The sequence below is a fragment of the Diceros bicornis genome, chromosome 10 (assembly GCF_020826845.1).
Source record: "Diceros bicornis minor isolate mBicDic1 chromosome 10, mDicBic1.mat.cur, whole genome shotgun sequence".
In the NCBI taxonomy this organism is placed as follows: domain Eukaryota; kingdom Metazoa; phylum Chordata; class Mammalia; order Perissodactyla; family Rhinocerotidae; genus Diceros; species Diceros bicornis.
The window spans coordinates 12,575,338-12,596,786 of record NC_080749.1 but is presented as its reverse complement, the minus strand read 5'-3'; the positions used below and the strand labels follow the sequence as shown (position 1 = coordinate 12,596,786).

Below are 21,449 nucleotides of genomic sequence, written 5' to 3'. Positions count from 1 at the left end.
GAGCCCTAATTCCTTTTAGTTAAAATGGTATTTGGGAACCAAGATCTGGGCACTACATATGTTCATTGCAACTGTGAATGTTGTTGCTTCTAGACCTAGTGCACAGAGTTAAAAAATAGATATGTGTGTTTAAATCACGAATTCATGCCGATACTTTAACTCCAGTCCAATATCTAGTGTTCTTCTTTGCCTCCCCAATTCCTTATTTCTATCTCCCTTCTCTCCTAGTGAGAAACCTAACCCCCAGCGGTATCAGTATCTCCATATTTGCCCACTTGTATGATATATGCTAAATAGTTTCAGAATTACTATACCCATACCACTGTGAACAATAAGTCTGCTAAGTAAAGTTCGGTATTTCTTCACAGAGTTTATATTAGAATAAATGAAGTACTGTGCTTAAAATTCACTTGCATTAATTCTTTTTTTTCTGTGTGATTATGGTATTATTTTGGTAGTAAATACATTTTAATTTTTCTAGATACTGCCAAGATCTCCTTCATTGGAGATGAGGTGTATTTTTTTTCTTACAGCTTTATTGAGGTACACTTGACGCACAGTAAAGTGCATTTATTTAAAGTGTTTGATAAGTTTTGGCACTTAAACACTTGTGACATCAACACCATACTCAAGATTAATGATGGATATATTCATTGTACTTTTCATTTAAATTCCTCTTATGAGCATATTTTTGTATGTTTAAGAGCCGTTAGCATTTTTTTAATCTGTGAATTGTGTATTATCTGTAGTGTCCCCTCCCCGCTTTTTAAAACAGAGCCGTTGGCTTTTTTCTTCTCTATTTTCAAGAAGTTTTTAATGTACATTAGGGATATTAACTGTATGTAATATTAGTGACTCATTTAATATTATATCAGTAACATATCTATGTAATATCACTAATCTCAGAACCACTTAGAATTACCTTGGTATAAGGTGTGAATAATAAATCTAACTTTGTTTCCAGATAGCTTTCTAGTTACGTCAACAGTACTTGTTAAAAAAGTCATCGTGGTGCTGTGGCAACTGGATATTCATATACAAAAGAACAAAATTGGACCCCTACCTCACTGTATAAAAAATGAACTCCAAATGGGTCATAGACCTAAAATTAGTAACTAGGATTTGTCTTAGAGGAAAACATAGGCGTAAATCTTTGTGACCATGGTCCCAGCAGTGGTGTTTTAGATATGACAACACAACCTGTGGCAAAAGAAAAAAAAGATAAATTGGAATTCATCAAACATTTAAACTTTGTGTTTCAAGGGATACTGTCAAGAAGGTGACAAGACAGCCTATGGAATAGGAGAAAATATTTGCAACTTTTCTTGAGTTCTCTGGAGTGATTTGGTTTTTCTCCAGCTTTTTCTACTCCTAGATTAGATGTTAGCTTTCTGTTTTCTTTCTAATCAGTGACCACTTGTTCGTCTGTTCCTACCTTCAATTCTTTTTTTTCTCTTGCCCTCCTTTTTTTTTTGGTTTCTTATGAGTGAATGTGATTTTGTGTCCTTATGAGAAAGCAGGAGTAAAACTTGTGTGTTTACTATGCAGTGTTTAATCCTTCATGAATGTCTTCTCTTTTGGAAAATTGGTAGGCATTATCCCCTCTAATATTGCTGCTCCTTCATTATGTCCGTTTTTCCTTCTGCAATTTCTATTTTTCCTTCTGCAATTTCTATTAAATGTTATGTTGTAGCTTTCAAGCTATATTGATCTCTTGTATCTCCTCTCTTTCATATTTGCCATGTCTTTATTGCCTTCTTGGTGATTTTAATTCAATAATTCCTTCTTTGACTCTGTCTAGTCTTCTCTGTCCTTTCTGTTGAATGTTTAATGACTCATTTAAATATTTCTCATTTCTCAGAATCTACTGTTATAGTTTCATAAGCTCCTTTCCTGTTATATTGATTCTATCTCTCCTTTATGTCTTTCAGCACATTTAACATACTTATTTTAAATTCTTTTTTAGAGTGTATTATCCTTTCTGCTTTCTCAGGTATAAATGCTCCTGTTTCTTGGGTTTGTTGGTTGTCTGTCTTAGCATTGGATTTCTTTGCTTTGCTTTGTAATTTTTTGTTTGTGAGTTCAACTTGCCTAGTTTTAAACGGGTTTGTTTTCTTTCTTCTTCCCATGCTCCCCCTTTCTGTAATGGGATTTTGAACTTGCCCCAGCCTAACTTTTTGAAATCCTCAGCTCTGAAGGTCTTATGGTAGGATCTTTCAGAGAAATTGCCTCCAGTCCTTGAGCCAGGAAATGGTGGTCTGATTGATGGTTGCACAGATATTTCTAAGTCTTTCCTTCATTGCACGAAGCACTTTCTTTTAATTTGAAACTGGACTTGTGAATTAAGCTTTTTCAGCCTCTGTTCCTGTCAAGAAGGTACAGTCTCCTGGTTTCAAGTAGTGAGTCTGCTTCTTGTTCACTGCCTCACATGAGGTGTCCTGGGTTTCATTTCCCTCAGGGCGTGGATTTTTGACCCCAGTGCCTACTTCCACTCTCAGCTCCTTGAGTTCCTCCTGGCTTGAGCTTCAGTTCATTACTGGGAGTTGATCACTGTTTATTTTTGGAAAGGGCTGAATCCTCTATTTTTCTCTTAATTACTGTATTCGTCTATATAGGGTCAATTCTGCTTTTCCTTTTTTAGCCCATCATTTTGTACATACAAGAACTATCTTATTTTTAGTAATTGAAACATACTTTAAGTTACAGAAAGTTCCAATTCACACCCAATTTAGTAATTTCCTCTTCCCCCATTCTCATTCCCATGGGGATTGGGATGGTTTGTTCTTTTAATCTTCACTTTCTCCCCCTTCTTCTTGTGGTGCTTACTTTCAGGGTTGAGGAAGAAGAGGAAAGGGGGCAAAGTATTACTTGAACGATGCTGTTGTAATCCAGCAAGGTGTCATGGCATGTATATAAGTGCTGGCTCTTTTGTGCTACATGTTAGTACATTTTTTTCAGAGGCCCTCATAGAACCTGTCACTTCTCCAGCATAGGAGTATACTTCATATTTCACCTATTGCAACACTCTTCACCCTTATTCTTGGCTCCGCTGTTGCCCGTGAATACACTTTCATTGCTTGGATCAGCTTACGCTGGTACATTTGTCTCATGGATGGAGTTCATTGAATGGGCTTCAGGCTGAACTTAGACTTGGCTTATGTGAAGTGCGTATATTTTTTCTTGTCTCCCAGTTTTTTATTTTGGAAGACCTTAAACCCACAGAAAAGTTGAAAGACTGGTGGTCCTCTAGATTTTCCACCTGTTAATATTTTGCCTATTTGCTGACATTTATTTTATTTTCTTGCTGAATTAATTGAGAATCATAATGCAGACATTGTATTATTACATCCCTAAATACTTCTGCATGTATCTCCAAAAATCAAGGACATTCTTGTATGTAATATATTTATCACACTCAGAAAATTTAACATTGATATAGTACTGTTATCTAATATATAGTCCATACCCAAATTTTCCCAAATGTTTCAACAAATGCCCTTTATACTGTTTTTCTCCCTGATCCAGGATCCAGTCAAGATTTCAGTTAGTTTTCATATCTTCTTAATTTCCCTAGACTTTTTTGCCCTTCATGACATTGACATTTTTTAAAGAGTCTATGCTGGTTTCTTTGCAGAACACGTGTCAACTTAGATTTGTGTGATTGTTTTTTCAACTTAGATTTGTGTGATTGTTTTTTCATGATTAGATTGAAGTTAAACGTGTACTAATGTTTTGGTTGAGGTGATGTCCACCAGATTTCTCTGTGAAAGTACCTTTTCCCTTTTACTCTAATCTGTGGGGTGTCATTTTGAGACTGAGTAGATATGCTATTCCCTAACAATCTTTTACTCCAGGGTTTTAGTATCCATTGATAATTTTTGCCTGAATCAATTACTATTACTTTGGTATTTACAATATGGTGATTTTCCAATTCTGTCATTCTTTCTACAAATATGAGTTGACATTCTTCTGTAGGAGAGCGCTTTCCTCTTTCCTCTCATCTTTAAAGGAAATAATTTGTTATTGGTAGACTTATACATTTTTTTTTAAATGTATTATCATTTGTTCCTGTTACTCTTTTTGATGTGTGACTTGTTCCAAATTTGGCTTCTTGGAATCTATGTATTCTTGCCCTGCCAAACAGTGGAAATGTGGCTTGTCCAACTGCTGGCCTTTCCTCCCCATGTTATTAAGGTTGACCCTAGTCAACTGACTGAGTTTGGACCTTTCCATGCTGAAGGAGGCACTTCCCCAAATGGGAAATATTTTTACTTATGCTCCCAAACTTATAGATTCATACATCAGATTTTCCTAAGAACTTTCCCTGTGCCACATCTGACATAGACCTAGTAGTTTCTTAGGCTCGGCAATCTGCCCACCACAAAGTAAGATGCCATTCTCCCCTTTCACAGGTTCTTTTACAACCTCCATTTACTTGATGTGATTTTGCAATGCCCTGCTCTCCTGGGGAGAGAAGGAGAAAAGTCAAAGTTCTCTCTTGTCCTTTGAACTCTCTTGTAGAATGCCGTTTGGGATTTCCTGTCTTTTCTTTTATGGGCTGGATAATGTGGTGCTCTTAGGTAAGTCCTGCTCATATCTTTAGAATGTGAGATGTATTAGTTTGCTAGGACTGCTGTTACAACTGGATGACAACAGAAATTTTGTCTCACAGTTCTAGAGGCTAGAAGTCTGAGAGATCAAGGTGTAGGCAGGATTGCTTTCCTCTGAGGGCTGTGAGAAAGAATTTAGCTTCTGGTAGTTTGCTGACAGTCTTTGGATTGCAGAAGTGGCCCCTCATCTCTGCCTTCATCTTCACATCTTCTCCTTGTGTGTGTATCTGTGTTCAAATTTCCCCCTTTTATAAGGACATCAGTTATATTGGATTAAGTGCCTACCTCACTCCAGTATGATCTCATCCTAACTTAACTAATTATATCTGCAACCATCCTATTTCCAAATAAGATCACATTCTGATCACATTCTTAGGATGTCAACATATGAATTTTGGGGGGACACACACAGTTCAACTCATAACACGGGTACTTTTTAACCATTATTCTTCAGAAATTGAGACAATTCAAGATTCTTTTATATATGGGCTTCTATTTCATTTCTGATTTATGAAGTTTTTTATAGATGGATTGTATATTTGTGTCCCCCCAGAATTTATATGTTGAGACCTAATACCCAATGTGATGGTGTTTGGATTTGGGGCGTTTAAGATGTGGTTAGGTCATGAAGGCAGAAACCCTCATGAATGGGATTAGTGCCTTTATAAAAGAGACCCCAGAGAGATCCCTCTCTCCTTCAGCCATGTGAGAACACAGTGGAAAGATGATGGTCTATGAACTAGAAAGTGGGCCCTCATGAGACACCAAATCTACTGGCACCTGATTTTTGACTCCCCAGCATCTAGAACTGTGAGAAATAAATTTCTGTTGTTAATAAGCCACCCAGTCTATGGTATTTCTATTATAGCAACGTGAACAGACTAAGACACGTGGTATGTAGCTAAAAAAAATATTTTCTGTGATGTGCCCATGTTAGGACCATAGGAGATGAACTCCCACCAGTTCTTACATTCTTTTGCCCAAAAATGTTGGTATCCATATTTTAAAAAATTTATGATGAAAATTTCAAAAATGCGTATAGTAGAGAGAATATATGGTGAACTGCAATATGCTCATCAGCCTAGTTCAGCAAATTCTAACATGCTAACATTTTTGTTTCATCTCTTTTCCCCATCACCACCTCTTCTTTTTATTTATTTATTTTTTTTTTGTGAGGAAGATCAGCCCTGAGCTAACATCCACGCTAATCCTCCTCTTTTTTTTTTGCTGAGGAAGATCAGCTCTGAGCTAACATCTATTGCCAATCCTCCTTCCCCCCCGCCCCCCAAAGCCCCAGTAGATAGTTGTGTGTCATAGTTGCACATCCTTCCAGTTGCTGTATGTGGGACACGGCCTCAGCATGGCCAGAGAAGCGGTGCATCAGTGCGCGCCCGGGATCCGAACCCGGGCCGCCAGTAGCGGAGCGCGTGCACTTAACCGCTAAGCCACGGGGCCGGCCCCACCTCTTCTTTTGATGTTATTATCCATACTTAAAAAGAGAGAGAGAGAGAACTGCACAAGTGACACTGATGTATGCTTAGGGAGGATAACAATTTGGTAAAAAAGAAGACTTGAAAATGAGCTGATGAGCTGGTTTTACGTTGATAGATTCTCATGGGGTTAAAGAAGAAAAGTGTTTGAAGTGCCTTTACTCCATTGGTTTCCAAATGAGTTTTAGCCAAGAAACTCTTGAAATTAAATCAACCTGAATTCCAAATACAAGCCCATAAGAAAGTCACTGTGGGGAGACCAAAACTCCACCATGTTTTCCATACCTGTGGATAAGTCATTCACATATGTCTGTGGAATCCTTTGGGCTCTGTAGAGCACATCTTGGAAACCAAGGTAAAGTGACTCGTCCGAAGTTGTAGGTGGTTACAGAGACAGGCCTGGGACGCAGATCTCTTGACTTGCACAGAATTCTTTCTTTCTTCTTACTATCTCTTAACAGTTTTCCAAAGAAGTTTTCTTACTTGAGTTGTAGACCCAAGGTATATAGTTGAAGTATGGCCTTCATTCCTCTAGGAAAGCATGGAATGGAAACAATGGCACTTCCTTTCTTTTGCTCTTAGATCAAGAAAAGAAAATATGGGCTGTGGGAGGCAGGCTTTATAATAACATGAGGATGAGGTGGCCCCTGGTTTCCACCAGGGGATGTGATTGGCTTGTTTGAATAATTTCACAGGCTGGCAGAGAACTGAAACTTGTTAGGTTAAGAACCTGGTAGAATGAACCTGGTAGAATAAGTCGATAGCAGAACCAGCTGGATGGGGAACCTTTTCCACTGGATCGGGGAGCATATCTGGTGAGAGTGGCAAAACTCACAGTTAGGCCTTTGGGGCCCTGTGAGACTCAAGGAGGTCAAGGCAGGACTTAATATTGAATCTTAATTTCAGATCCTACACCACAGCAGTTAATCCTCATTCCTTCCTGACCCCTCCTCAGTGCCTGACAACCACAAATCTACTTTCTGTCTTTATAGATTTGCCTATTGAGGACATTTCATATAAATGGACTCATACAGTATGTGGTATTTTGTGTCTGGCTTTTCTGCCTTAACAATATATTTTCAAGGGTCATCCATGTTGTAGCATGTATTAGTACTTCACTCCTTTCTATTGCTAACTAGAATATACCACATTTTATTTATCCATTCCTCAGTTGGTGGGCATTTGAGTTATTTCCACTTTTTGGCTATTATGAATAGTGCTGCTATGAACACTTGTGTACACATTTTTGTGTGGATAGATGTTTTCATTTTTCTTTAGTATGTACCTAGGTTTTCCTTTGTTTTTAAAGCTTTTTTTGCTGCATATAAAATTTTGATTGATAGGTTTTTCTTTCAGTGCTTTTAAGATGTTCCTCCGGTGTCCTGTAGTTTACATTGTTTCTGATGAGAAATCTGTCATCCTTATCTTTATTCCTTTGAACATATAATGTCTTTGGCTGCTTTTAAGATTTTCTTCTTATCATTGGTTTTAAGCAGTTTGATTCTGATGTGCTTTGGTGTAGTTTTCTTTGTGTTTCTTGTGTTTAGTGTTCGTTGAGATTCTTGGATCTGTGAGTTTATAGTTTTCATCAAATTTGGAAAAACTTCAGCCATTATTTTCTTAAATATTTGTCCTGTTCCACCGGTACAGTAGGCTGCTTGAAGTTGTCCCACAGCTACGTGATATTTTCATTTTTGAGGATTCTTTTTTCTCTGTGTGTTTTAATTTGGATAGTTTCTATTGCTATGCCTTCAGTTCAGTATCTTTTTTTAAAATGTCTAGTCTGCTGTCAGTCCCATCCAATATATTTGTCATCTCAAATATTGTAGTTTTCATCTCATATTGTAGTTTTCATCTGTAGAAATTTGATTTGGGGTTTTTTTTTTTTAATATCTTCCATGTCTTTGCTTAACTTTTTGAACATATAGAGTACAGTTGTAACAACTGTTTTAATATCTTTCTCTGCTAATTCTAACAATAGTTTCTATTGATTGATTATTCTCCTTAGTGTGGGATGTCTTTTTCTGCGTCTTTGCATTCCTGGTAATCTTTGAGTGGTTGCCTGACCTTATGAAACTTACTTTGCTACGTGCTAGATAATTTTATATTCCTCTAAATCTTCTTGAGCTTTCTTTTGGAATGCAGTTAAGTTACTTGGAAACAGTTTGATCTTTCAAGTCTTACTTTTCTGATGTGTTAGGTGAGTCTGTTGCCATGCCCAATCTGGGTTAATTATTCTCCACTACTGAGGTGAGACCTTCCTGAATACTCAGTGCCCTGTGAATGATGTGTTTTTACAGTATGTGGAAACAGGTACTATGGCCCAGTGTGTGTGTGCCACTGATTCTTTCCCCAGCCAAACGGGGATGAAATCCTTTTGTATGGTTTTTTCCCCAGCCTTGGGGAGTTTCCTCACACACATTTTCTGATCAGTACTCTGCTGAACACTTGGGGGGACCCTCTGCAGACCTCAAGGATTCTCTTCTTGATGTGCTGCTCTCTCCTGTCTGGAACTCTGTCCTGTGAGCTCCAGCTGCTTTGGTCTTCCTGGACTCTCAACCCCATCCTCTCAGCTAAGGGAGTCCTCTGTGCTCTGCCTCATCTCACCCTCTCTGTGCCACAGCGTGGAAATTGTCATAAGGCAGTCACAGGGCTCACCTCATTTGTTTCCTGAATCTCAGAATCGCTGCTTTTTGCTGTCTGATGTCTAATGTTTTGAAAATGGTTTCTTTTTTTCCCCTTAGGTTATTTCAGGTGGGAAGCTAAATCCGGTCCCTTTTACTCCATCTTGGCTAGAAGAGAAGTCTGTCCAAAGGGTTTGGACAGATGAATAATCCAGTTTGGATATGAACTCTTACATGAATTTTTTTTCAGCAAAAGTTTTTGTTAGTATTTTAAATTCTTTTCATAATAAATTTCTTGGTCTAAGTAAGTGTTCTGTTACCTTTATAGCTTGCCTCTGAATATTGATTTGCTAGATAGTCCAGACTTATTGGAAACAACCATTGATGATGTAATTGGGGCACCTGACACTGTGGAAACATCCCAAGCTCCAGATGAAATTCACATAGCCACCAGGCAAACTGGATTAGAGGAACCTGAAATTGAATGCGGGAGTAAGTAAATGTTCTGTGTAACATCAGCAACACCTTTTTATTTTACTTCCCTTTGAAATGAGCTATTTAAGTCAGTTCCTCTAAGAATATTTTTGTAGTAGTTGAATTTTAAAATTGAATGTAGAATAGTTATGCCTTCTTGCCTCTTTTCAGCTTAAGGGTCCATTGAAATATTTAAGATCACATAATTGAGACATTAAACATTTGTATTGATGACTGTTTCTTAAAAGCTCCACATCTGATTCTAATGTGCAGCAAAGGGCGAGATCCACTGAATTAACTGATGGACACTTTTAGAAGATCCCTTTCACCAGGAGGAAATGATTTCATATGATTTTTTCAATGATTTTTTTTCTCCCTTCTTCTACAAATTATTAGGCATTCAGCTTTTTTATCAAGAAACAGTGTAGAAATTCAAACTCATACCAAACTCATACCAAAATAGTCCCTGCAAAATAAGAGTATTACAGAATGGTTAGTTTAAATAGAGTTCATTTAAAGCTGAATCATGTTTAACGTATTATCTTTTCAGTGGTTAGATTACTTTATTTGTAATGTGTTTTGCAGCTAGGTGGAACGTAATGAAAACAAAATGCTGATCCTGCATCACACCAGAATGTTACCAATATATAGTATGTTGAGTCAATGAATAAATGTGTGTCCTTCATCAGTTTGCTCCACTAAGTTTAGTGTTAGGCAGTGTATAGTCCGGGCCAAGGAAAGAAAACAGCAAATACTGAGGTTTGGCAGGAGGAGCTTAGGTTGTAGTTATGGAAGAAAGGATCATTTCACGGTGTTTTCTGCCTTTTCTTCGAATCTTAGCTGGTAAACCTTCTTAACCACACACGCTATTGGGATTCCAGATCCAGGGGCTTTTTAGGAGTGGTGCAGATACAGGGCAATGTTCCTCTTTAGGTTAACTCTTAATCAAATTAGTGGAGAGTTACCTGGTTATAGGAAGAAAGTATATTTATTCTGTGGTCATCTGGATTATTACCTTTAATTGATGGTAACTCGTGTTGGAAAAAAACCCTCAAAGTCTGTACCCTCACACAGCTGTGACAGCCTGGCAGACTAAGGGGCTATTTTGCCATTTTTTTCAGCATTAAAAGATGCCTCAGACAAGCTCAAACACCTTGAGATGGAAAACGGTCCATTGCCATCCCCTCGTCCCAACATTGATGTTAACATCAACAACCAGGTATTCAGATTTCTCCTTTGTATACCTGTCACATCTCCAGACCTCCCAGAAATCCTTTCTTTCCAAAGCTAATACGTTCTATTTTCTTTGCTGGGAAATCTGTCTGTGCTAAACTCTTATAAACCTGTTTTCTCATTTAAAAAGGTGAAATTTGTAGATGTTGAGGAGTGGAGGAGGAAACTTGGGCAGCAACATTAAGAACTGTAAGGTAATCTCATAATTTTTGTGTGTGAGGAATATTGGCCGTGAGCTAACGTCTGTTGCCAATCTTCTTCTTTTTGCTTGAGGAAGGTTGTCCCTGAGCTAACATCTGTGCCAGTCTTCCTCTGTTTTGTATGTGAGTCACCACCACAGCATGGCTTGATGAGCTGTGTGTAGGTCCTAGCCCAGGATCTGAACCTGTGAACCTGAGGCCCCCAAAGCGGAGCATGGAAACTTAACCACTACGCCACAAGGCCAGCCCTATAATTTTTTTTTTAAACACAGTCAAAAGCGTTATGACTGTTAAATTTTTTTATTTTGATTCAGCCCATCCTTTCTCTAATTCTATTCTGTGAGACTTGATTTAGTTGAAGAACTTGGCGAAAACCTTTTGAAATTATAGGAGGATTTGTTTGAAAGAGAGCTGCTCTGTAGTATAAACTAGGAAGAGAATAGAACTTCAGATGCGTCAGCTTTATCTTTCACACCTTTCACCTCCCTGTCCCCTTGGAGTTTTTTAGGCGTGGGGTGGGGGGGTACATACCAATTAAACCAATTAAACTTCAGTTAATTGTTTGACTATAATTTTTAAAAACTTTCTTATTTCTACATTAAATAACTTATAGGGATGTCTAAAATAAATTAAATTAGATAAAAATAATTAATTGTATCAGCTACCAGATGTCCCCACTAAATGGAAGGGTGAATTTTAGGTAATGATCTGGAGACACTCTTTTTTTCTTTTTTCCTATATATAGACAACTGAGAACAAGGATCTGTTGAATGAATTTTATTTTGGTTTTAAAGAGGAAAGAGGAACAGCTGATTTGCAGTGTTCTTTCATCCTTGGATAACTAACTGGAATTTCTTCAGAGACCACTGTGGAGTAGAGAGTGATTTTCTTCTTTCTTGCATAGTCGTTATTAAAACTGTTCTTTTGAATCCAAGTCTTTTTTTTCCCCCTAGTACGTTTTTTCTTAGAAATGTCTTTTAGAAGCTTATTAAATTTCAGAAAGGCTTTCGTTTTCTTGACCCCTCAGTATTTTTCAATTATAATGGTCTGTTTGCTTTCACATTGTTAGGTTTTTTACTATCTCTGTAAGGTAGGGTAATACAGGGTCAGAGACAGAAGAGTTAATTGAAAGCATTAGATGAAAGCTTTAGATGGTTAGCAGTTAATTTGACAAAAATTTAATGGAGGACTAGAATGAACCTAAAGAAGAAGAAAACCTGGTGAACAGGAGGGGAGGCGGGGAGAACAAGAGTGATTGTTACACTGGAAGGGAGTTCATGGAAATCCATTGAACTTGTTTCTTTTGTAAAATTCTCTGCATATCTTACTGTAATATAACTGAGCCTCTGCAGTAGAAGATCTAATAAGTTAGTCTTGAAGCCTTGAAAAAATGAGGAGGAATGTGGGTTCAGGATAGGAAAGGGAGTAAAAGACTGGGTTAGGTAAAGGAGAAGATACCGTCAAGGAACATTTCAGGGTTCATGTACCTAGGAAAAATAATAGCTAATATTTAGTGAGGGCTTATTACTCAATGTCAGGCAAGAATAACAAGAAAATTCAGTGTTATAGTGATAAATAAGGGTTAATTTTAACTCTTCAACTAGTGTTGTGTAAAAGTTGTGCATGTTTTATTTATATCATTTTTAATCCAGTCTGATTTTTCTACCTCTGCCATCAACAGTTGATGTTTGCTTAAGAAATGCAAATTAATCTTAATATCAGCTTTACTAACTGAAGTAATCTTAGGATGAAAAGCCTACTGTAAATAAAATACAGTGTTCTAAAGCAAAGGAGCAGTTTTTCAATGATTTGCTCTAAGAATTGTGTAACTGAGAAGCTCTAAACCAGCCACAGAATCTTAGGCTCAGACTAGCTCATCTGATGGCAGAGTTGACTTCAATCTCATGTCTTAAGAACCCATTTTAGAGGAATCTCTTGCTATGTGAGACCTGCATTAGCCCGGATTGATAGAGTCACTTGAGATCCTGATACATTGTTGATTCAGTTCTGTAAACCTGTTTAGTGTTTACTATTTGTAAGATATAATAATAGATACTGTGTGGAATCCACAGAAGAATGACCAAGTCTTGGCCCTCAGGAAACTTGGACCTGTCTCACCAGGCCATAGAAGTATTGCATATGGCTTTCTCTGCTGACCACTTCCTATTGCAGATCTCCAACTCGACTGGAATTTTTAAATGATAACAGCTGGAAAGTACAGTTTTTGAAAGGCAAAATCAGGATCCATGAAGACTTTGACAGGCTGGGATGAAGGACTGGATTTAAGAATACGTATGATGGGGGCCAGCCCTGTGGCTTAGCGGTTAAGTGCGCGCGCTCCGCTACTGGCAGCCCGGGTTTGGATCCCAGGCGCGCACCCACACACTGCTTCTCTGGCCATGCTGAGGCCGCGTCCCACATACAGCAACTAGAAGGATGTGCAACTATGACACACAACTATCTACTGGGGGCTTTGGGGAAAAAAAAAAAGGAGAATTGGCAATAGATGTTAGCTCAGAGCGGGTCTTCCTCAGCAAAAAGAGGAGGATTAGCACGGATGTTAGCTCAGGGCTGATCTTCCTCACACACACAAAAAATAAATAAAAAAACAGTGGTTCAAAAAAAAAAATACGTATTATGACAAATCTGACACAAATATAGGGTTAGGATAGAGAGGTAGCATATAACAGAAGCATGTGTAAAAAAACATTTTAAGAATGTTTTTATGCCATGCAGTATGCATGTGTGAAGTGTGAATGCAGTATGAAGTGTAACTGCCAAAACAGCTTTTTTTGTTGTGTTAACTGAAAGAGTTTTAAAAGAGAGGTCCAAACATAGCATTAATTTATTCATTTCTGGAGACCACTCTTTAAAAATGATTTAGGAAAACTAAAGCACTTTGAGAAAAGAAGGAACTGTGTATTGAAGGGTCTTGAAACTGAGTTATAACTGAGGATCAGTAATCTCAGGAGAGAGCACTTTAGATATCTGAAGAGCTGCTATGTGAAAGAGGAATTGATGTAACTTGTTTTTTAATAGTCTCAGAGAAGAGGTAAGGTCAGTGAGTACATTAGATGTATGCAGATTTCACCTTGGTATAAGAAAGCATTTCCTAGCAGTTAGGATGCCCCGAGAAAGCAGCAAGTTTTCCAGCGTGGGAAGTTCTTAAGGTTAAGACTAAATTAACCACCTTTTGGAATATTTTGGTGGTTGGATGAGTTCATCATTCATTCCAACCTTGAGATGCCGTGATTCTGTCATTGTCGGGATTCTTCCCTCTTTCTTGGTGCCTCCTCCTTTTGGAAGCTTATTCATGCAGTTTCTGTGCTTGACCTATGTGTTTAAAATTCGTTAGGGCTTATGCTGTGTCAAGATCTATAGATTGTTCAATTACCCTCCTCCTCTTAATTACCTGAGACAATTCCAGGATTTTCTTTATCTCCAAATTTCATTTCAGGAATCATTTTTTTCTTGTTCTTTGACCAACAATCAAATTTAAAAAAATACTTAAAGTGACAAATCTAAATGCATTTATTAGTGAGGATGGGGGCACAGTTAAGGCATGCATGGCCTGTAGCAACTAGCCTTTTTAGGGTAAAGGATTAAAAGTAGGGCATGATGACTGTGTTCTCTTGACCAGAAATTGGCAGACTATTTCAGTAAGGGGTCAGATAGTAAATATTTCAGTCTTGCCAACCATACAATCTCTATCAAAACTACTCAGCTCTGGCGTTATAGCACAAAAGCAGCCATATAGGAATGAGCAGGGCTGTGTTCCAGTAAACTTTATTTACAAAAACAGGTGGTGGGCCAGATTTGACCTGCAGGTTATACTTTGCTGACCCCTTCCTTCTCTTGATTGTTAGGAATTGAATCTAGCAGCAGGTTGCCACCACATGTGATTTGGAATAATCTTTGTCATTTTTACCCTTTTGATTTGCTTTTATCCAGACCTTAAAAAGATATAACCAAATAAAATGTCAAAAACCAGACTGCACACTGAGTAAAACAAAGTAACAAGATGAGTTTATTGCAAGGGTTTCATCCTGCAAGTTGGGAACCTCAAGGCTATGGGAGCAATGAGTTGCTCACAGACTAAGGAGTTTTTATGGGATAAATATGAAAGTTATTTGGTTTTTTCAACTGATTGGTTACCTAGTGGTCTGCTTTCTTATTTGGATCAGGGTAACTGAGTCAGGGGAACAAGGAAGTCCAGAGATGGCTTGAACAGACTTGGCATTTGAGGATTGGCTGGTATTCTCTGCTGATTTCTGAGAAGAGCTGTAAATTCTTGTAAGGTTAGGTTTAGTTTCCTTTATGCCCCTGCCCTGGCTGTTTCCGTTTTGTCCTTGATGTAAGTGACTCCATTTTAGTTTGGTTCTGCAAGTAGTTACTTTCATTCCCTCTACCCCCAATTTGGACACAGAAGGTATGATGATAGGTCTAATTTCCCTTTGGGAAATGAAAAATCATGAGACATTAGCTGTGCAAAGGCCGCACTTCTCCAGGGATCAGTGAGCTGTTGCATGTCATGTAACTAGTAAATAGGAAATATTTGCCTTTGCGTTCGTAAAAAGTATTTCTATTTGGCAATAGTTGCTGTAGGGGAGGAAAAATAATTTTCCCTCTACTCTTCTGAGTTCTTGGCTGAGACCCCTGTAACAAAAGACAGATTAACAAGAGAAAAACAGAAGTTTATTAATGTGTATACCCCACGTATACAAGGGAGACACCCAGGGAAAAATGAGTAACTCTCAGAGGTGGCTTAGAATTCCAGCTTAGATGCTATCTTCAGCTAAAGTCAAAAGGAAGAAAGGTGTGGGGGAGGCCAGTTGTGGGGAGGTTACAAGGAAAAGCATGGTAAACTAGAGTAAGATTTGTTATGCTTTTTATGCTTTTTTTATGCTTTTTAAATCCTTGCTTTTTATTGATAAGGATCTGAAGTTGTCTCCAGGGATTAATCTTTATCCTGCCTGGTAGAGAGTGGGGGAGGGACACTTTTGTAAATTTATGTCCTGTTCTTAGGGAAATAGTAGGAGGACAGAGACTTTTCTTGTATCTGCTTCTTCTCAATTGCTTTCAGCTCAAAATAATCCTTATGCCAAAGTGGCATATTTTGGGGTGGTGTATTCTGCTAACTTTCATTGCCTTGACTTTTTTGGCTTAAAGAATAGTTACTAATATTATACTAATATCATTGGTGCAGGTTTTTTAAAAATAATTTTTAAGTCATTCTTTGTTTCTGGAAACCAGACTGTTACGCTGCTGGTATCTTACTATTTTTTATGTGTAGTAGACTAGGTCTAAAAGTTCATATCCCTTTTGTCGTGATGTCAGGCACTCTTCTGGCTTCATTTAGATACATTAAACAGTTTAAGGGGAAGAAACCGTTTATAAAATATGGTTAAAAACTTTGTGTAAATTTAGTAAAAATATAAGATAAATTGTATTTAATCTTCTAAAGCAGGATTCTTAACTTGTAGATGCTGGATCTACCCATGAATAGGCATAGGAGGGCCTTAAACCCTATGAAATTGAATATATATTCTTTTATTTGATTCATTTATACATTTTTCTGGAAGGTGGATCCAAATTTTGTTAAACTCTCCAAAAGGTCCATGACTCAAAAAAAAGGATGAACTTTAACCAACCTTAAAATAATTCCTTGCATGTCTTTAAGGTTAAAACTAAAAACAACTTCACTTTGGTTAAGCAGTTTGTGTAATTTTTTTTTTTTAGTTCAACAGTTTCAGTGTTTCTGAGGCATTTAAAGAAGGAGCTTCCAGAATTAGAGCCTCTCTGTGTAAAAAAGTACCATTTTTGTTGGGGAATGGTTACTGTTGTCACTAATTCTTCACATTAGTGGTTTGACTGTATAAATGCCCTACTGAAAGATATTCACATTTCCTAGCCAAGACTGTTTCAAGAGTAGTTTCAAGTCTGGATCTGATGGCATTTTGGGTGAGAACCTAAGCAGACTTTGGATTGGCGTTAACCCCTGACATAAGCTCATAACTAAGCTGACTGATACCCAAGGACTGCTCTACAATAGAGATTGAGCACGGACCATCATTTCAGATCAGGCCTAATTTGGGGTGTTTAGGAATCAGGGTGTCCTTTTAATTCTTTGGGTCTTCTGTTTGCCGCATTTTGGCCATCCAAAGCAGACATACCAGCAGCATAGTAAACTGGGTGCCACTGGAGTTATGTGCTATAATAAAATAAAGTGAAAATATTTTAAAGCTATTACACTCAACTTGTATTTCAGTAATTGTTTTCTCTTGTACACATACATAATAATTGTAGAAAATAAGATTTAAATAAAGCAGGAAACTATAAATCTTCCATTATCCCACTACATAGCTACAGTTAGCTACAGATAGCTACAGTTAACATTTTAAAGATATATACTTCCAAACATTTAAATGTGATATATTTTTTATTAAAAAAATACAATGACGCTGCTTTTAAAACTAATCAATTATAAACATCTTTATCTCAATGATACGTTACAGACAATAGTTAAATTGCATGCGTCTTCATTGTGTTTACCCAGTCCCCATTAGACATTTAGATTGTTGCTAATTTTCACTGTAATAATCAATGCTGTGACAAACGGTCTTATAAATAAATATCTGCGATCATCTTTGATTATTTTCCTGGGAAGTGGAAGTGTTAGGTCAAAGTACAGGCATAATTTTAAAGCCTTCGGTACTTTTACAAAATTGCCTTCCAGAAATATGGTAAAAATTTATACTTTTACCTGTGATATGCGTGTTGAATTCTTCTTTTTGTTTTTACTATAGGCCAAAAAAGAAATATCTGCCTATGTCAGAGGCAGATTGCTCTGAGAATCCTATAATGTGAAAATATAAATGATTAACAAGTAGTCTCAAGTGTGCAATGTAATTGTCTCTGAAGAGAAAATGTCAAAGCATTTGAACTAGCCGTGAATTTTTTCCAGACTTATTGAGATATAATTGACAAAATTGTAATATATTTAAAGTGTACAACATGATGATTTGATATACGTATACACTGTGAAATGATTCCTACCATCAAATTAATTAACACATCCATTACCTCATGTAGTAACCTTTTTGTTTGGTTTGCTTTTGGGTTTTGGTGAGAACACTTAAGATGTACTCTCAGCAAATTTGAAATGTTGACGCAAATAATCCATAATCAATCTATAAATCAAAATTGGGGTGAGTTTATTATATCAACCAGTTTTGAGGACTGTAGCCTGAGAGAATGCTTTCACCAAGGGAGAAAGCTCTCCAAAGAAGCGGAGTGTGCAGAGTAGTTATATACCATCTTGGAACAAGGAACATACATCACATATGACAGGAATATCCCTTTTACTACAGTCACGAGATGCTTTACTAGCATAGCAGGCCAGTGGTCACAAAATGAGCACAGAAGGTCAGTAATTAATCCTTAGTTTCTGGGAAGAAATGCTTATCTATAAAGAAATGCTGATATGGAGGGAAGGCAACAAACATCCTTATCTTTAAGGGCATCATTCTCAGCTTCGGAACATTGTAAATGTTTAAAGCAGATGTACAATGCATGTACGACAGGCCACGTCAGGCCTTTCTGGAAAAACAAGGTCAGGCCAAATTAGTTTTAAACCAAATGGCTTCCTCATATATTCCAATATATCTTATTGCTTTTCATTTATTCATCACAAGAGTATAGAACAGTATAATTAACTATAGTCACCATGCTGTACATTAGATCCTCAGAACTTATTCATCTTATAACTGAAAATTTGTACCAGTTTACCAACCTCTCCCCGTTTCCCCATCCCCCCAACTTCTGCAACCATCATTCTACTCTCTGTTTCTGTGAGTTGGATTTTTTTTTTAGATTCCACATGTAAGTAATACCATGCAGTATTTGTCATTGTCTGTCTGACTTATTTCTTATAGTATAATGCCCTCTAGCTTCATCCATGTTGTTGCAAATAGCAGGGTTTCCTTCTTTTTAAAGGCTGAATAATATTCCATATATATATATGCACATACACACCATTCTTTCTTTATCCATTCATTGGTCGGAGGATAGTTAAGTTGTTTCCATATCTTGGCTGCTGTGCATATGCTGCAGTGAAGATGAGAGTGCAGATATCTATTCGAGATAGTAGTTTTGTTTCCTTGGATATATACCCCGAAGTAGGATTGCTGGATCATATGGTATGAACTAGCCCTGACTGAAAAAGGACATAGGGACTTCTTTCAATTAATAGGAGCCATTCTGAAGACTAGGAGGTCACAGGCATAAATAGAGTCTAGTCCAAAGGAGTGATTTTCAGACTTTTGTATGGATCAGATGTGGGGAAGCTTATTAAACATTCATATTTTGGGGTTCCCACCCAGAGGCAGAAGTGTGGAGACCGCATTAAGAAACACCAAATTAGAGTAAACACTTTAATTAAGTATGTTAATTAAATCTTTTCACAGCTGAAAGAGTGGTCTAGTATATAATCCCATACTTGGCAGCTAGCCTGTTTTACAGAACAAAAGCTGTATCTGAGACTAAGAAAAATTTAGAATGGGTTTGTTATTTAGGCTAGTGTTAAATAGCAACCATAGTAGTACTAATGATATTTGTTGTTGTTATTATTGATTGTCATTCATTTTAAGTAAAATATCACTTGTAGTGCAGATAATGTAAAATTATTTCTTAATTTTCTTGCGTTTAATTCTTTTCATATTTAATTTATATTGTTTTTTTTTCCCCCCAAAGCCCCAGTAGATAGTTGTATGTCATAGTTGCACATCCTTCTAGTTGCTGTATGTGGGACGTGGCCTCAGCATGGCCGGAGAAGCAGTGCCTTGGTGCGCGCCCGGGATCCGAACCCGGGCTGCCAGTAGCGGAGCGCGCGCACTTAACCGCTAAGCCACGGGGCCGGCCCCTAATTTATATTGTTTTAATTATGATCTTCATTGACTGGACTTGGTCCTTAATTTTATCCTTTTCCTAAGTCTGTCCCTGAGGGTGACCTGTTTTTGGCTATATAACATAATCCCAAACGCAATCGTCTACCTGGTGACAGCTCCAGAATTGCAGGGATTAGTCTGTTTAGGGCCTAACCTAAACTCCAGTTGAAATTAATTACAGCAAATGGCAAACATTCTCCATATGTGGTTTAATTCAGCCATTTGTCCCAGATGATATATGTGGATATTCAGTTGCTTAAAGACAGGATATTGGGCTAGATGATTTCTAGAGGTCCCTGCCGATTTGCATTTCATCTTTGTGATTATTGAGCCTTAGTTTGAGACTACATGTAGGAATTGACTATTCCTGAAATAGGATATGACTGCTTAAGACACATGATTTCCTGGTTGTCTGATTATGAACTTTTATCAGTCCCTTTTCTATTTCCATATAACTATGGCCTATCAGAGTTGCTTACAGTATATTTTTAATATCTAGGAGGAAGTGGTGAAGTTGACTGAGAAATATCTTAATAATGCCATTGAGAGCCCAGGATTGAATGCCAGGAGAGTTCCTCCTGACTTGAAGAGTAACATTTTGAAGGCTCAAGTAGAAGCAGTGCATAAGGTAAGCTGCCTTTAATAGAGATAGTCCTGGTCAAGTAAAAAGAGCGTGAGACTTAGAGTCGGAGAGACCCTGAAGAACAAGTAAAATACGTGAGTGTTAAACAAGAGTGACCTAGCTAGTGATTAGAGATAGAGAGTAGTAGTACCAAGAAGCATGTTGAATATGCAAAATGCCTTCCCAGCTCTAGATACAAACTAGATTAAGAGGGAGCAGTCATGGGATAAAAAGTAAAATTAAAGACACTCTAGGGTATAAGAAGTTTAAGAAAAAAAATCAAATTCCTATAGAAGTGAGTCGCTAATCATTGCCACCATTATAGCCAGAAAAATCTAGTGATTTTTAGTTTCCTGTCAATGTTAAGTCAATGATTTTAGGTCTGTCTTTGTCAGTCTGCTACTCCCCACCACCCGTCTGCCCCCGATTTGGCAAAATTACGATGTTATTAGCACCAAGAGTGATAGTTACAAGGGGAAAGAGTTCGCTGTGACATGGTAAATGATGCAGTGGGTAGGAACCAGCCCTCATGAAGTTTATGGCATCCATGGTCTCAAAATCAGTTTTTCCTTGGCTCTCCCTAACTTTCAAACTTGTCCTCCAAACTAAAACCAGGACAGAAGCCTGTCTCACCAAGTCATGTTGTCAGTTTAGGGCTTCAAAATACCCTGCTGTTGAGAAGATGCACTTACCCTCCTGTCCCCAGGCACAAGCCTTGACGAGAACTGAGAGGACTTGAGGAATATCGTTTATGCTTTTTATCTACGCTTTCCCCTCAATATAAACATAAAACATAGTATTTACATATATAAATAAAAAGAAAATATGGCAATACAAGCTCTGGAATCAGACAACTTGAGTTTGAATCCCATTTCTAATCTACCGCGTACTAGCTTTTTGACTTGGCAAGTTAGTTAATCTCTCTGACCCTTAGTTTAATTATGTTTTAAAAAGGGCAATGGCAGTACCTACCTTAAGGTGGGTTACAAGGAGGAAATAAGGTAATAACTGTCAAGGACGTGGAAGAATGCCTGGCTCACAAGAGTGCCTGGCACACAATGAGCGTTTAATGAGTGTTGAGCCCCGGTGTTGAAACCACGTTGTCATAGCAGTGGTAGTAATAGTTGTCGTTACCGTACGTTTCAGTTATACTTTGGGATCTTTTTTGACTTTAATAACCCTAGATTAAAGAGATTTTCTTTTATACTTAAAAACCTTCCCATGAAGAAAAATCCAGGACCAGGCCTTCAT

The 21,449-nt window shown here is 37.6% G+C and overlaps 1 protein-coding gene across 5 annotated transcripts in view; it reads left to right on the top strand.

The window, feature by feature from the left end:
* Window positions 1-21,449, top strand: part of EPB41L5 (erythrocyte membrane protein band 4.1 like 5) — a 122,684-nt gene that overhangs the window by 75,098 nt on the left and 26,137 nt on the right. For 4 of the 5 annotated variants that reach the window (XM_058548812.1, XM_058548808.1, XM_058548807.1 and 1 more), the window contains exons 17-19: window positions 9,053-9,216; window positions 10,320-10,417; window positions 20,076-20,204. In XM_058548812.1, coding sequence (XP_058404795.1) covers window positions 9,053-9,216; window positions 10,320-10,417; window positions 20,076-20,204 — 391 coding nt within the window. The remainder of the gene's footprint in view (window positions 1-9,052; window positions 9,217-10,319; window positions 10,418-20,075; window positions 20,205-21,449) is intronic. The other variant, XM_058548811.1, reaches the window with a different exon arrangement.